This window comes from Anser anser (assembly GCF_964211835.1).
Source record: "Anser anser genome assembly, chromosome: 5".
In the NCBI taxonomy this organism is placed as follows: Eukaryota; Metazoa; Chordata; class Aves; order Anseriformes; family Anatidae; genus Anser; species Anser anser.
In genome coordinates this window covers 36,619,075-36,633,006 of record NC_139725.1, presented here as the reverse complement: position 1 = coordinate 36,633,006, position 13,932 = coordinate 36,619,075, and the positions used below count along the sequence as shown (strand labels likewise).

The 13,932-nt window shown below is 44.4% G+C and overlaps 1 protein-coding gene across 1 annotated transcript; it reads right to left on the bottom strand.

The window, feature by feature from the left end:
* Window positions 1-2,530: 2,530 nt before the first annotated feature.
* Window positions 2,531-9,530, bottom strand: LOC310901156 (olfactory receptor 8U3-like). Its single transcript, XM_083840286.1, has 2 exons — window positions 8,081-9,530; window positions 2,531-3,666 (listed from the first exon to the last, which is right to left on the bottom strand). Exons 1-2 carry the CDS (start codon window positions 9,027-9,029, stop codon window positions 2,720-2,722), a joined length of 1,896 nt encoding a protein of 631 aa, XP_083696412.1. The 5' UTR covers window positions 9,030-9,530; the 3' UTR covers window positions 2,531-2,719.
* Window positions 9,531-13,932: the final 4,402 nt, after the last annotated feature.

The window sequence follows — 13,932 nt, the reverse complement described above, 5'->3', positions numbered from 1 at the left end:
TTTTAACCCTGCTTTAAATTTTGCAGAGACTCCGTGTTACCCAACATCCTGTCTCCATGGGTCTCATAAGCATTTCCTTGTCACCTCTTGCTTTATTCAGAAATTAGGTAATATCAGAGAAGGTGGTAAAAATAAGCTCAAAAGGATTCTCCCTTTTAGCCTTAGTTTCATAAGAAGTTGCACTAATTCAAGCAGTGATCCCTCCAGGAGCAAGCTCAAGAACTGGAGGGCTTTGTGGAGGTATAACCAAAAAAAGCCTCACTTCTGCAAACTACAAGAAAATAATCTCATTTTCTTCCAGGAGGATGTGCCGTGGAAAGTAAGGGAAGAGAAAGGGAGCAGAGAAACTGAGTGATCAGGTGATGAGGGCAGTAAGTGTACGTGCTGTACTCTGGTGTATTTATCAAGACGCTACATAGTTGAGTGACTGTGATTTATTTTGATGTCCACGGGGATCATGACCTAAGCATAACCACTGCATTGGTTATAACAATAACCCAACTTTTTTATTTTATTTTATTTTATTTTATTTTATTTTATTTTATTTTATTTATTTTATTTATTTTTTCTCAGCCGTAAAAGCCTGCTGTGGATGCATAACATAAAGTAAAATATACCCGGAGCATCCAGCTTAGCAGGGGTCACTTCACAAGAGGCAAACCCAGAAAAACAAACCAAAAGTCTTTGTAAACCCTTTCACAAAAGCTTCTGTTACTCTCAGCTTGGGCACTAGATGGTCTTGCCCAGCATGAGGAGCATTTCGTGCATTGTGCCGTTTGTGGTCCTCACTAAAAGAAGGGCATTGAGTTGCTGGGATGTGTTCAGAGAAGAGCAATGAAGCTGGTGCAGGGACAAGAAAACCAGAGTTATGAGGGGTGGCTGAGGGAGCTGGGGCTGTTTAGCCTGGAGAAAAGGAGGCTGCGGGGAGACCTCTTCGCTCTCTGCACCTCCATGGAAGGTCACAGTGAGGAGGGTGTCAGTCTCTTATCTCAGGTGACAAGTGATAGGATGCGAGGAAGCAGCCTCAAGTTGTGCCAGGGGAGGTTTAGGTTGGATGTCAGGAAGAATTTAGTCACGGAAAGGGTGGTTGAGCATTGGAACAGGCTGCCTGGGGAGGTGGTGGAGTCCCCATCCCTGGAGGTAGTGAAGAGACGTGTGGATGTGTGGCTGAAGGTGGATGTCCCAGGTGGGGGCAATGACCGTGGCTGCCCTCTCTGAAGTCCCAGTGAGAGAGGAACTATTTTTTTCCCACCCAGTACCCTAAACAGGTCCAGCACTGTGCTTCATCTGCTCTGACGTGTTTCTCTGCATCAAGGGTGGAAGGACAGAGCAGAAAGGAGCACCAAGCTCCTCTGCCATGTGTGACAGTTCTCGCCCTGCTATCCTGAGTCACCCCCAATGAAGCGCTTCAGCAGCCCCCGTCTGTCTCGTGGGGGGCACTGTCCAAATGCCTCTGCTTTTCATACAAGCTCCATCGCAAGGTTTGTTTAAAAGCTCTATAGTGGCTTTAACTGGTTGCCATTTCATTCATTCATTCGTTCTTTGTTATGACTCTTTTAGAAAAAAGAAACAAAAAACACCACCAACAACATAGTTTACAAAGACGCTTATTTAAATAAGACAGTATTTATTCACTTTAGCATTTATACAAGCAACAATGGCTGTACATGTTCTTCCAGAAATTGTATAGTTCATTGAACATATAAGGCATGTGTTGATTAAACATTAAAAAAATCTCTCTGTCTACTGTTCTCTCTAGAGCACCTTTCACCCCAGTCATGCTGCACCCTGTAGAAGAGCCGTAATTCTCTCAGGTGTTGTTCAGTGATTGCCACACAAAGAATTTGAGCCTCTCATTATCCAAAAAGAAAAGATAAGTAGATGTAAAAAAAAACAAAAACAAAAAAACATATCCCAAGAAGACATGCTTCTGGCAACATGCTAATTAATCTATGTGTGCCCATGGCAAGTTGTTAGTATAGATACAAGTCCCCTGAGCCAATGCCATGGCTTTGTGGTTTCTGATGTTTCTTCTATACAGCAGGGAAAATCTGCACTTCAGTCCACATCTGTACCTTGACCTGGATGCCCACAGTCTCAGGATGTCCCTGGCAGCTTTCCATGGGGAGGCTCCTCAGGGCATGGGCATGAGCAAAGACCTGTGCTGTGGTCACTGGCGCAGCCCCCAGGGAGGGAAAGACCTGAGTCCTTCCTGCAAAATGCAATTTGTTAACTAGGCGCTGCCCAAGCAGAAAACTCCTAGAGAAATTCAGAGCCTGGAGCAAGCTGCAGGTCTCCAAACATCACTGCACTGACTCAGACACAGCCTCAGCTCTTCTAGCTCATTTGCACATCTGCAGTTTGGGCATAAAAAACTTACTAATCAGGAAAAGAAAATATCAATAAGTCTTTACTTCCAGTTTGAGCATCCCTTTAGCTGGCCACATTTTCATATAACATGACCTATACACAAAACCTCATGGTACCATATTGTTTTTGCTGGGAAAGCACTGACAATTATTCTGACAGACTCTCGAAGGCTCATGCCATGATTAAAATGAATTGTGATTGTTTGAAGTGGATGACTCGCTGTGTTGGTACTCTGTACCTGTTATTGCTGTGTGATCTCCCTGTCTGTAAAGCTCAACAATAACGACGGCTAATGACTATTCCTTCATTACCACCAAAGAGCTGCAGAGCTCCCGATGCAGCTTCAAAGTCAGGACACATGTGGGAACAGACTTCGGCCCCACAGCCTCCTCAAAGCCCCCTTCACCTCCCTGTTCCTCAGGCTGTAGACCAGGGGGTTGAGCAAGGGGGTCACTGCGGTGTAGAAGATGGAAACCAGCTTCTCTTCATCTTGCAGTCTGGCTTTGCTGGGCAGCATGTAGGTGACCAACCCTGGCATGTAGAAGATGGTGACGGCAGCCAGGTGGGAGGTGCAGGTGGAGAACACCTTCAGCCGCCTCCCTGCAGAAGGCATGCGCAGGACTGTGTACAGGATGCAGGCGTAGGATGTCAGGATCACCAGGATGGAGCCCACGATGTTGAACTCAGCACTGCATACCTGCAGGATGTGGTTGGGGCGGGTGCTGGAGCAGGAGAGGTGCAGGAGGGCGGGCAGCTCGCAGAAGAAGTGGTTGATGCTCCTCGCCTGGCAGAAAGCCAACCTCCCCGCCAGCACCGTGTGTACCAGCGAGGTGAGGAAGCCCGTGGCGTACACCAGCACGGTCATCTTGTAGCAACGTGCCCAGGACATGAGGGCGGCGTAGCGCAGTGGCTGGCACACGGCCGCGTACCGGTCGTAAGCCATCACCCCCAGGAGAAAGCACTCGCAGATGACGAGCATGAGGAAAACATGCATCTGGGCAAAGCAGCCCACAAAAGAGATGTTGCTTGTCCCAAACAGGAAGGTCTCCAGGGCTTTGGGGATGACAGCAGAGGAAAGGCAGAGGTCCATGAAGGACAAGTGGGTCAGGAAGAAATACATGGGCGTGTACAGCTGGGGGTCAGTGTTGATCAGCAGCATCAGCAGCAGGTTCCCCATCACCAATAATGCGTACAATGATAAGAAAATAATGAACATGGGCGTTTGTAGCTCTGGAACATCAGAGAATCCCAAGAGGATGAAGCTGGACAAAGCTGTGAAGTTTTCACCGTCCATATTTTTATTAAGTTATGGTGAAATTGCATAGAAATAAAATGAATCAATGAAATAAAGCTCCGAGAAAGAAATACTGTGGAAGAATCACAGCTTCACCCATACAGTAAATGCAATAGAAAGTGGTATAATTTTTAGAAAATTACAAGGTGACTCTCTTTAGCCAAAACTTCCAAGTCAAACAAGTGAAGGCTATAATCACATAGGTATTAAAAGCAAATAAATACTGCTGTGATTTATATAGCATATACTAAGGAGCCATAAAGTTTATTCAAGTGTAACAAATCAAAGTCAAATAAACACATTCCAAAATGTGTAAAAGAGAGAAGCTAGGAATTCCTACTACCACTTTCTGGAAATATGGAAATTTTAAAGATTTTTTCTCTCTTTTTTTTTTTTTTTTCCCCAGACAGAATCAGTGTTCTTCTATAGCATCACCAGTTGGGGTACAGCCTTTTCATTTTGACACAAAGCTGTGCACTTGCAATTGGTATTTCATTTTATTTTATTTTATTTTATTTTATTTGTCTGCTTTTGAAGAAAAATCCCTGCCAGTGCTAGGTAGTGGGAACAGCAGAGGTGTTGGCTCTGGCACAGCTTTGCTGAGCTTGCAGCAAGCTTTCTACGACCAACTCAAACATCCACCTATTAAAAAATGGTCTTAAAATAAATATATTAAGCCAAAATTCAGAAATTGCAGCTAGCTGTTACCTGAATATTTCCATCTCCCATGTCCAGTCACTCTGCAGATGGAAGATCTGCCTACAGATGTCTACACCTCAACTAGCCATCTAAAATGTTTCTGGATCAGTTTTAGGTAGGATCAGGAGCATGTTCTTTGAGCTTATTTCCTGGTCACTCATTTTATTCTACTGAACTAAGGTCTTCTAGGACAACAAAGGCTGGAAATGTAGACATAGCCTCCATTTGTTGTCAGCAGAAATAAGCATGCTTTTGAGGACACAAATCATCCAGTTTCATCAAGGGAATTAAATTGATGGTGCCCTCAAGGTGCACAAGCCCATCCCAAAGAGACCATCTGTTATGACCACCTCCTGTATGAGCCCCCAGCCCTGGAGCGAAGCAGACCTTACTTAACCTGCTTCAAAGTTCAGAATATTCTAGATGTTAAAGACCTTGCCGACATGGATGAAGCTCTTTCTGAGCACGAGCGCACACTGCAGGGCTTCATGGAGCAGAAGGCTTTTTTCTGAATTTTCTTCTCATCCCAACAGAAATGTGTGACAACGGCTGCTGGTCAGCCATATAAACAGAAACACTAATCAAGGTTGTTTTTCTTTCTTTTTGCTTATTTGTTTTGGTCTGTTTTGATTAGGCTTGCTACTTGATCACTGGAAAGCAAAACAATTATAAAATTTACAAGGTATAAACAAAATTACCCCCAAAGTCCGCTATTAGCTACCTTGTCTACCCTCCTTTCTCAGTTGTACATCCCTGTGCTCACTTGTTCCGGAATCTTTTCCCTTTACTCTCTTTGAAGGTTGGACTTGATGATCTTGAATGTCTTTTCCAACACAGATGATTCTACTCATGCCTCCAGCTCTTTCCTGAAGTGTGATAAGACAAAGAAAATGAAGCTACAGATGGCCTAGGGCTGAAAATCTGTGCTGGAGCTTATTTCATTCCCAAGTTGCCACTAAGGGGCTTCCACTGTTCTGTCTTTACAACAGAGCAGTTCTTACCCTTTTCCTTAGAAAAGAGATCAAGTCGGTCCAGCAGCATCTTTAAAGCAGGCTCTGATCTGTGTCACCAAAGCCACAGCATGAAAGCTGTAGAGTCCATCTCTTTCGGTAGGGATGTACGTGAGAGATGCAAATATATTTTTTTATGCAAGTGTCTGCAAATAATTATTTTTCTGAGCCTTATATAAGCATGGTTATAAGGCAGATCTATGTGTGTTTACAAGGGAGATGTCATTTGTTGACCTTTGGGACTTGCTCCCTGAGCAATGCCAAGTATGAAGCTTGGGAGAGAAAGGATGCACTGTAATCAGTATTCTTTTCAATATTGGACTGAACCAGGGCTTGGAAAATTAGTTTGAAATGTTTTCAAATTTAGCTGTTTATAAGTAAATCGTCATATTGAGAAACAATGAAGACTCATGTGATCTGAAATCTATTTGTTAATGAGAGCCTTCATATTAATGTGCTTGTGCTTGAGATCTGTTCATAACCATACAACTCTCAGTAATAAGCAAACAGAAATATATATTTTTTTGTTATTTCCTCAAACTTCTAGTGGAGGCATCCCAGGGGCTGTGTTTGGTCCTTCAGCTCATGACTCAAATACATATCAGGGTGCCTCTCCATCATCATAAACATCCCAATGCTCAACCATCAAGCAGAAGGCATCAGTGGGGTCTGGACATGTATCCCATCAGTCCAAGGCACTCATCTCCCAACAAAATGCTCAGATTTTTCCCTGAACCTAAACTGCCTGTGCACCAGAAGGTGCTGAGAAGTATTTGTGCACGTGTTGAATGGTAAATAATAGTTCTGTCATACAGAGCATTGCAATTTCAAAAGTGCTCCCGCGTGGTATGAAGATGAAAGCTGGATCTCACATCTCATCCCATTTAGTACCCAAACAGTCACAGAAATGACTTCATCTGACCAAACGTGGGTACGGAATCCAGTCACCTGAATATGTGTTACTTAAGTGGGCTACGGGCATTTGGGAGTTTGGGGTCTGCTGGATGGGTAGCAGGTAGGAAACATAACTCAGACTTAGAGCTTCTGAGAAGAGGAGCCAGAATACTGTGGGGCATCTAAAACAACACTCGAGCGCTGTGTTTAGTCAACTGGCTTCCCTCCCAGGTGGTGTGCTTTGAATTTTGCCAGTAGAGAATTAACCTTTTTTCCAACACTGGAAGGAACCACTCTTTTCTCTCTAAAAAGGAGTCTGGGAGAGACCCAGCATGCACGTGGTGCAAAGGAGCAGGACTCTTGAGAAAAACTGGTGGAGCATCATACGGAAAATGTAGATAAAATGGCTTACATGTTCATTTAAATACCTTCTATATTATTTGTCTAAACACATTTCTTCATGCCAGGTCAGCAGCAACCATTACAGTCAAGCCTGAATTATTTTTTGGTACCTTCCTGCATTAACTTGGTTGCAGCAGAGAGCCAAAATCTGAACTGTCCTTCAGGAGGCCAACGTGTCCACTGACTGCCAGGAAAGCCTAAGCTGGCTCTACTCTGAATGGTTAATGCTCCAAGGAAGAAAACTCAGAAAACACGAGTCAGATAGGAAAAGACTGGAAGACAATCCCAGGGCAGTTTGTTTTTTATTTATCCCCAGATATCAAAAACTTTTGCTGCAGGACTCTTTTATAAGCAACAGCGAAAGCTGGTTGCTGATCTAACGTTGCATTGAAGGTTGCTGAAAACAAACCTAACAGAGCATTTGCTGCATGAATTTCTGGAGTGTTGACATGGAGAGACCTCTCAGCAGATATATTTCCATACACTTCAGTGGTGACCACATGGCTTGCTCTTTCTTTGCTCAAAAGCATCATTTTGCACAGCTGCTTTGAAGATGCAGAATTAGCTCAGACTTCCTATGTTTATGCTAATAAAGTCTGAGTGACGATGTTCCTGAAAGCTTCTGCTGGATGAAGAGACGTTATAAAACAGCACAAACATTAAATGATAATTTTATACCAGACACCTAGAAAATACAGAAGAAGTGGCAGACAGAAGAGAACACCAAGCTGTGTAAAGATGGGGAAGTGAGATGGAGAAACATTTAGATGGTTTTAAATGTGCTTTTTTTTTTTTTTTTTTTTGTCGATTTGTTTTTCTGCTGGAAGGCACCAGACGGACAGTTCTGGCAATGTACCAGAACTGGGTAGAAAAAAATTTCCCCTTTCTTTTTTTTTTTTAATTTCCTTTGTCCCTATTCAATACTAGGCTAAAAAATAAGGCTCATAGGAAAAACAATGTGAATCAGGCAAAAAATAGCCTGCAGTTGAAGTTAGGGAAACAAAACAAAACAAAACAAGACCAGACTTCAAAGATTATTTCAAACAAAAACCATTGTCACAGCATTATTTCATGTGACCTAAATTCATGGTCTCAAGCAAACTGCTGGAAAATTCAGTTAACAGCCTCGTATTGTCAGGAAATTCGTCAGTCATTAACGGAAGACATGAGTGAGCAGACATGGACCAATCTGATGTCAACAGCAGCAAGGTGCGGGGCAAAGCCAGTGCCTGTGTCCTCCCTTTGGCTCTCTGAAGCATGAAATGAAGTTGGTTATTATTTTTGTTAATCGCTAAATAATAAATTGCTGCTGGAAGGTGTGTAATTGGAAGTAATATTGAAGCCTGCCTAGCTCTCTCTTTTCAGCTGGCCCTGATGGGACCTCTGATGGGCAGCAAGGAGAGCAATCTACCTTGTGCTTTCCTGACGGCATTCTTCATTTCTGTATTTCTCAGGCTGTATATCAGAGGGTTCAGCATGGGGACTACAACCGCATACAGCACAGAGACCACCTTGTCATGGTCCAAGGTGGCTGTGGAGCCGGGGCGCAGGTACATGAAGAGGGAGCTGCCGTAGTACAAAGTGACGGAGACCAAGTGAGAGGCACAGGTGGAGAAGGCTCTGTGCCGCCCGGCTGCAGAGCGGATCTGCAGGACCACGGACAGGACCAGCCAGTAGGAGACCAGGATGAAGACCGTGGTGCTTAGCACGTTGAAGCCCACCACAGCAGAAACCACCATCCCGCTGAGCCAGGCATCAGAGCAGGAGAGGGCTAGCAGTGGCGGGCCATCACAGAAGAAGTGGTTGATTCTCCTGGAATGGCAGAACGGGAGATGGAATATGGAAACCGTGTGGATAGCTGAGCTGAGCACTCCGGCCAGGTAGGCACCTGCCAACATCCCAATGCAGAGCCGCCGGGACATGACCACAGGGTACAGCAGCGGGTTGCAAATCGCCACGTAGCGGTCGTAAGCCATGGCAGCCAGCACATAGCACTCAGCAGTGGCACAGGTGGCAAAGGAGAAGAGTTGAGCGGCACACCTCATGAAGGAGATGGCCTTCCTCTTCACCAAAAAGTTCAGCAAGGCCTGAGGGATGATGGTGGAGGAGTAGCAGGCATCCAGGAGAGACAAGTGGCTGAGGAAGAAGTACATGGGTGTGTGCAGGCAAGAATCGATTCTGATTAATGTGATCACCCCCAGATTTCCCACTAGGCTGACCACATAGATGGCAAGGAATAAGACAAAGCATATCACCTGCAGGTCTTCTTGGCTCGTAAAGCCCAGCAGAAAGAATTCAGGTGCAAATGTAGAATTATCTTCAACCATACTGAGTATACAAGCAGTGTACCCACAATACATCTTTCAAATGACAATGCTTAATAGGCCCAAGTCTGTCAACGATGTTGAATATTAATTCTTTTCTACCAGCCACAAAGCTTTAAGTCAGTATAAATCTCTGAGGGATTTACAGAAAGCCTCAGGTTCTCAAGGACAGTCTTCTGTACAGTGATAGATGAATACATATGCCCAGCAGAAAAAAGGTGAGTGTTTCTGGCCTCCATTTTGCAAAAAATCAGACCAGTGACAGTGGTGGTTTCTTCAGGAACTTCAAACTTCAGCATTACACCTTGTGTACCTCTTTGAAGGAACCCAAGTTTCGAATGCAATTGGAAATCGCACTGTAAGGACATCTCCGTAAGGGCATGTTGCACAGTCATCCACACTGTAAAGACATCAGCAGCAGAAGAGGCAGATAGAGACAATAAAAAAATGTGAGATATTGCACTAAAATGGAGTCTCACAGTCCTACCACTTAAGCTTATAAACTCCCTCAGAAGAGTCCTAGGAGAAGACTGTCCAGTTCCTTGTGGCTTTGCAGTGTCCACCCTTTGAGCTCCCCGTACAGACTTACTGCAGGCAACAGAAATTTGGAAGCTTTTGGAAGAGTAACTAGTGAATTCTTCTCTAAAAGAAAGTGATGAAACACAGTCATTGGCTAGGTACAAAGACAGGCAGCTCCTTAGCCACGGCGCCTCCTGGATGGGACCTTCTGGAGCCGCTTCACCTCATCAAACAATGGAGCTGCTGGAGACGTTATGGTGCAGCTCATGGCCTGGGCCCTACTGCTGGCCTGCAGTTTGCTCAAAAGCACCAGGGAAATGGATTTAATCATTGGACAAATTTGTACAGCTTCACATAACCAAAGAAAAGGAGAAAGTAAAAGTACCAGGTTAGCATATAACAAAGCATGCATGCCACATCCACCAGCTGGCTATATTGGTTCAGACCTGTCATAGTCAGATCACGCTCACATCAAGATTGCAGTTTAAGCATCATTTCTGCTTAAATACATCTAATTTAAAGCATACTGTGTGCTTAAATGTGGTCAAATCTGCCCTGCCTTTTCTGACAAGGACAGGAACACCCCTCCAGCCAGCATCAGAGCCTGGGTGGGTGCTCCATGTCCAGCGTGAGCACACCTGTGAATTCAGGCAGCAGATCTCCCAGGAAGACTGCATCTGGGTGAAAGCACTGGAAAACGCGACCTCTCCCAGCATAACTTGTCCTCATGTAAGGTGGAGCAGTAATAGGAGCCGGGACTTGTCTTTCTGGGTTTTTGTTTTGGACTTGATGCTGAAACCAGAGGTAAAAGATAAATTCAGACTCTCTCTCTGCTCACTAGACAGAAAGCTGCATCTCCTAAAATGACACTCTGCAATGGATGGAATAAAAAAAATTGACTTTTTTTTCCTGGGTAACATTAATCATCACTTGACAGTGTTACACCAGAGAGCAGAGAGAGAGTGCATCTTATCTGTAACCTGACAAGCAGATCCACACTTAGAAGCCATCATGATCTTATGACACTTTGCTCAGGGGGGAGGTTCTGCTCCAGAGCCAGACACCTAATTTCAGATGTCCTGCGAGCAATGTGTCTGGCCTCACGTTATTATTAATGGAGATTTAGAGACACTTTTTCCACCGCCTGAGGGGAAGCAGCATCTCCGAGACCCCTGCGAGGAGCCAGGGGACAGGCTGCAGCTAATGAAAATGGAGCTGCAGGGGCCCAGGTCTGGACCTACCCCAGAGGCAGCATCCAGACGCTGAGATGGGGACACCGGGAGGATTGGCCCAAGCTGCACAATTAACCAGGGGCACAGGCTTCATCTCAGAATGGGAAGCTGAAGCTCCCTGTCAGGAATCACATCTCCCTGCTTCTTGAAGACATTGACCGGAATGGAGATAAATTAAACTAAAACCCATACCTTCCTGCCTCGGGTCCTACACTGCTCGTGCTGACAGCCAGTAGTTCAATATTCTGCTAACTAGCTGCCAGCAAAAGCACAAATATTCTTGTTTTTCCTCATGGGAAAAGGACCTGCATTTACGCCACCTGCTCAAATTCAATAAGGTCTTGCATTTCTTAGGCAAACCTTGCAAGACCATTCAATAAACCACTCTTTCACTCACTGAGCAGCTCGTCCTTAGTTTTTTCCAGCACTTCAACCACAAAGGTATAGACACGAGACCCTGGCTGCAGAGCAATGCCTTGCAGAGCAGTCTGCAATGTGTTGTCCTGCTTAGGTAGCCATTCATCCACTCCCACTGTGAATGATATTCTCAAAATCTTGGTATGGGAACATGCCTAAAATATAGACCTAAAATGTCCTGCTGTTATTTTAGGAGTCCTAGAGTCCAAATTATCTAAAAGTACAGGAAAGACTCATTAGTAAGAGATTTCAAATTGCACAAGTGCTCCTCTGGTCTCTGAGGGCGGCTGTCCTTGCTGTCCTCAAGCAGAGGACAGTTGTTGTACTCCCAGCTGCTCCCTGCTCATGCTGGAGAGGTGCACAGCATCAACCTGTGCTTCCAGGGCTCATCGGCTTGAAGTAACGGGGAGAATAACAGTGCAAGCACCGGGGAATTGTCCCATCGAGCTAAACTCAGCCTCTGGAGAGCCCAGGCGTGTCCTGAGACCCATCAGGGCAAGCTACAGCCAAAGGTCTTTTAGCATTGATGGCAACAGAAGGTTTTATTTGAACAACATCAGCTCAAAAACTTTGTCTTTAACAGTTTCATACATTTTAAAAAATCACCAGAGATGGTTTCTTGTAGTTCCCCACACTATGCATGTGATGTCTATATTCAAAAGCCCTTATTCCACACATACACACATCATGGCTCTTCTTGAACTCATTCAACCCCCAGTCCAAACTACAAGAGATAAGAAATACAGTACTTACTTTTTTAAGTTTACGCTTATAATGAGAAAAGCCTTACTTTCCATTTGATGCACCTGCCTTTATTTTTCAGCCAGAAACTCTTCCTGCTCTTTGTTCAGGAAGCTGAGGTGTGGCCCTGCTGGCTGCAGCTCATCCTAGAGGAAGATGTAAGTCAGCTCTTCATCTGCTCCAGAAAAAACAAATGGGAGTTGGGGGACTCCAGTGCTATCCCCCTAACCAAAATTTAACCATGAAGGGTCACGCTTCCCAGGGAATGTCAACAGAATGAATCCAAAATGCTTACGTAGGAGCCAGGCAGCCACACAAGCAGCCTAACCCATTTAATTTAGCATCTGAGTGCACTGAGGAGACCTGCTCACCTGGGATTATTTTTTTATAAAAATAAAAAATAAAAATTATATTAAAAAAAAAAATTCAATCTGGATTCAATCTGGATTTCATCTAACCTGAGGCCTCACTGAAGAATTGAAAACCTCATTTCAATTTTAAAACCTCATTTCAGCAGTAAAGTTTCCCTCTCTCCCAGTTCTGTGATGGGTCACCAGCTGTGGAGGCAACACAAGGGCCCTGTTTTACCTACATGCTGTTTCTCCGTCCTTCTGCTCAAGGCCAAGCCTCTCAGTTACCCAAGGCTTAATAGGACCAAAAAAAAAAAAAAAATTTTTCAGCTAACAGAAGGAGGAGTAGATATTTCCAACAGTGCCCAATAGATGGTGACGACGTACAAGAAATGCTGATCAGTACTTTCCTAGCCAATAATTTGGCATTTCCCCCCTGCAGCACTCCCTTTTAATACCTGAACGAGACTGCTTTGGTCATTGTGTGTCTCTAGGGGCTGACAGCACAACACTTACAGAAGCAATAAGTCATATATTTGCACACAGGAATGGATTTTATTCAGTGGCAGATGAAATGCAGCATTTGAGAAGGAAAGGCACGTCCAAGGAACAACATTTTGTCTGTGGTGTACTTGTACAAGCCCGCCGTGTTGCCTTGCCAGCAGCAATGAGAGTCAGCTTCGGGGTGGTGACTTCAGTGTTAAAAATAATTGTTCAAAGTTTTAGGTGCTGACCAAGGTCACATCACTGTGTGGGTTATGTTCCACTGGTTGATGTGTTTGGGAGAGGATTTTTCCTCAAATGACGGTAGAACTCACACCAAGTTAAACAGTCCTCATCCGGGAGGAGCCCCGGCCGTCTCCTCAGATGACCCTCTGAGTGCCCTCCAGAGACCTTTGTGGGGACACCCATTACTTTGAACCGAGGAAGTGCTAGAGGAATGTAGAAAAGTTTTCTGGGGTGGGGAAAAAACAATTGTGGCAAACCCACCCGGGGAACGGTAGCATTTCACAGCAACCACAGCAGTTTCTAGGTAAAATGGTGAAAGGTGAGAGCTGTAATTTGTGGCAGGAGTTGCTTCTTGTGTAAGAAGTACATACTTTGTTATTCTTATTATTTTTTATTATTACCCTCCCCTTTTTTCTTCCCCCCCCCCCCCTTTTAAAGTCCTTTTCCCCACTGCCTCATGGTGAAGTGAAAGATCACAGGATGCAGCCACTACTGAAAATATTTTCTTTGTATCTAACAAGACACTGTGGGCATAAATTAGTAAGCCAATTACAGCTTTGTTTCAAGCCTTTGAAAGGCAGAAATTGTGAGAGGGAAAAAAAATAAAAATGGAGAAATGCATATGGCTACCCAAAAAAAAGCTAAAAGATCAATTTAACTCTGCAAAGTTCTGGTAACTTAGCAGCCTGGTTTCAAACAGACCTAGTTAAAAAATCATATTTCATATTCAGTTGGCTTATTCACCTTATACAGTTATCCCCCCCTCACCTCACCCCCAAGACTAAAACATCATAATTTACCCATTCAGATATTGTTCCCATCTTTCCCAGGAAGAGCTTTTGAAGGAGCCACTTCCCCAGCCAGATCCTGGGTCCAATCCTGGGGGGGATGTCCTGCCTTCATGAACCCTTCTGGATAACATAAATATTTTTAATTTCTTACCAAGAAAAT

What these genes read in the sequence shown, in the direction of transcription:
- LOC310901156 (XM_083840286.1), bottom strand. Translation starts at nt 9,029, where the DNA reads ATGTATTGTGGGTACACTGCTTGTATACTCAGTATGGTTGAAGATAAT. An exon ending in TGCCGTCAGGAAAGCACAAG is followed by an intron (nt 3,667 to 8,080) that starts GTAGATTGCTCT and finishes AACTTAATAAAA; the next exon opens with ATATGGACGGTGAAAACTTC.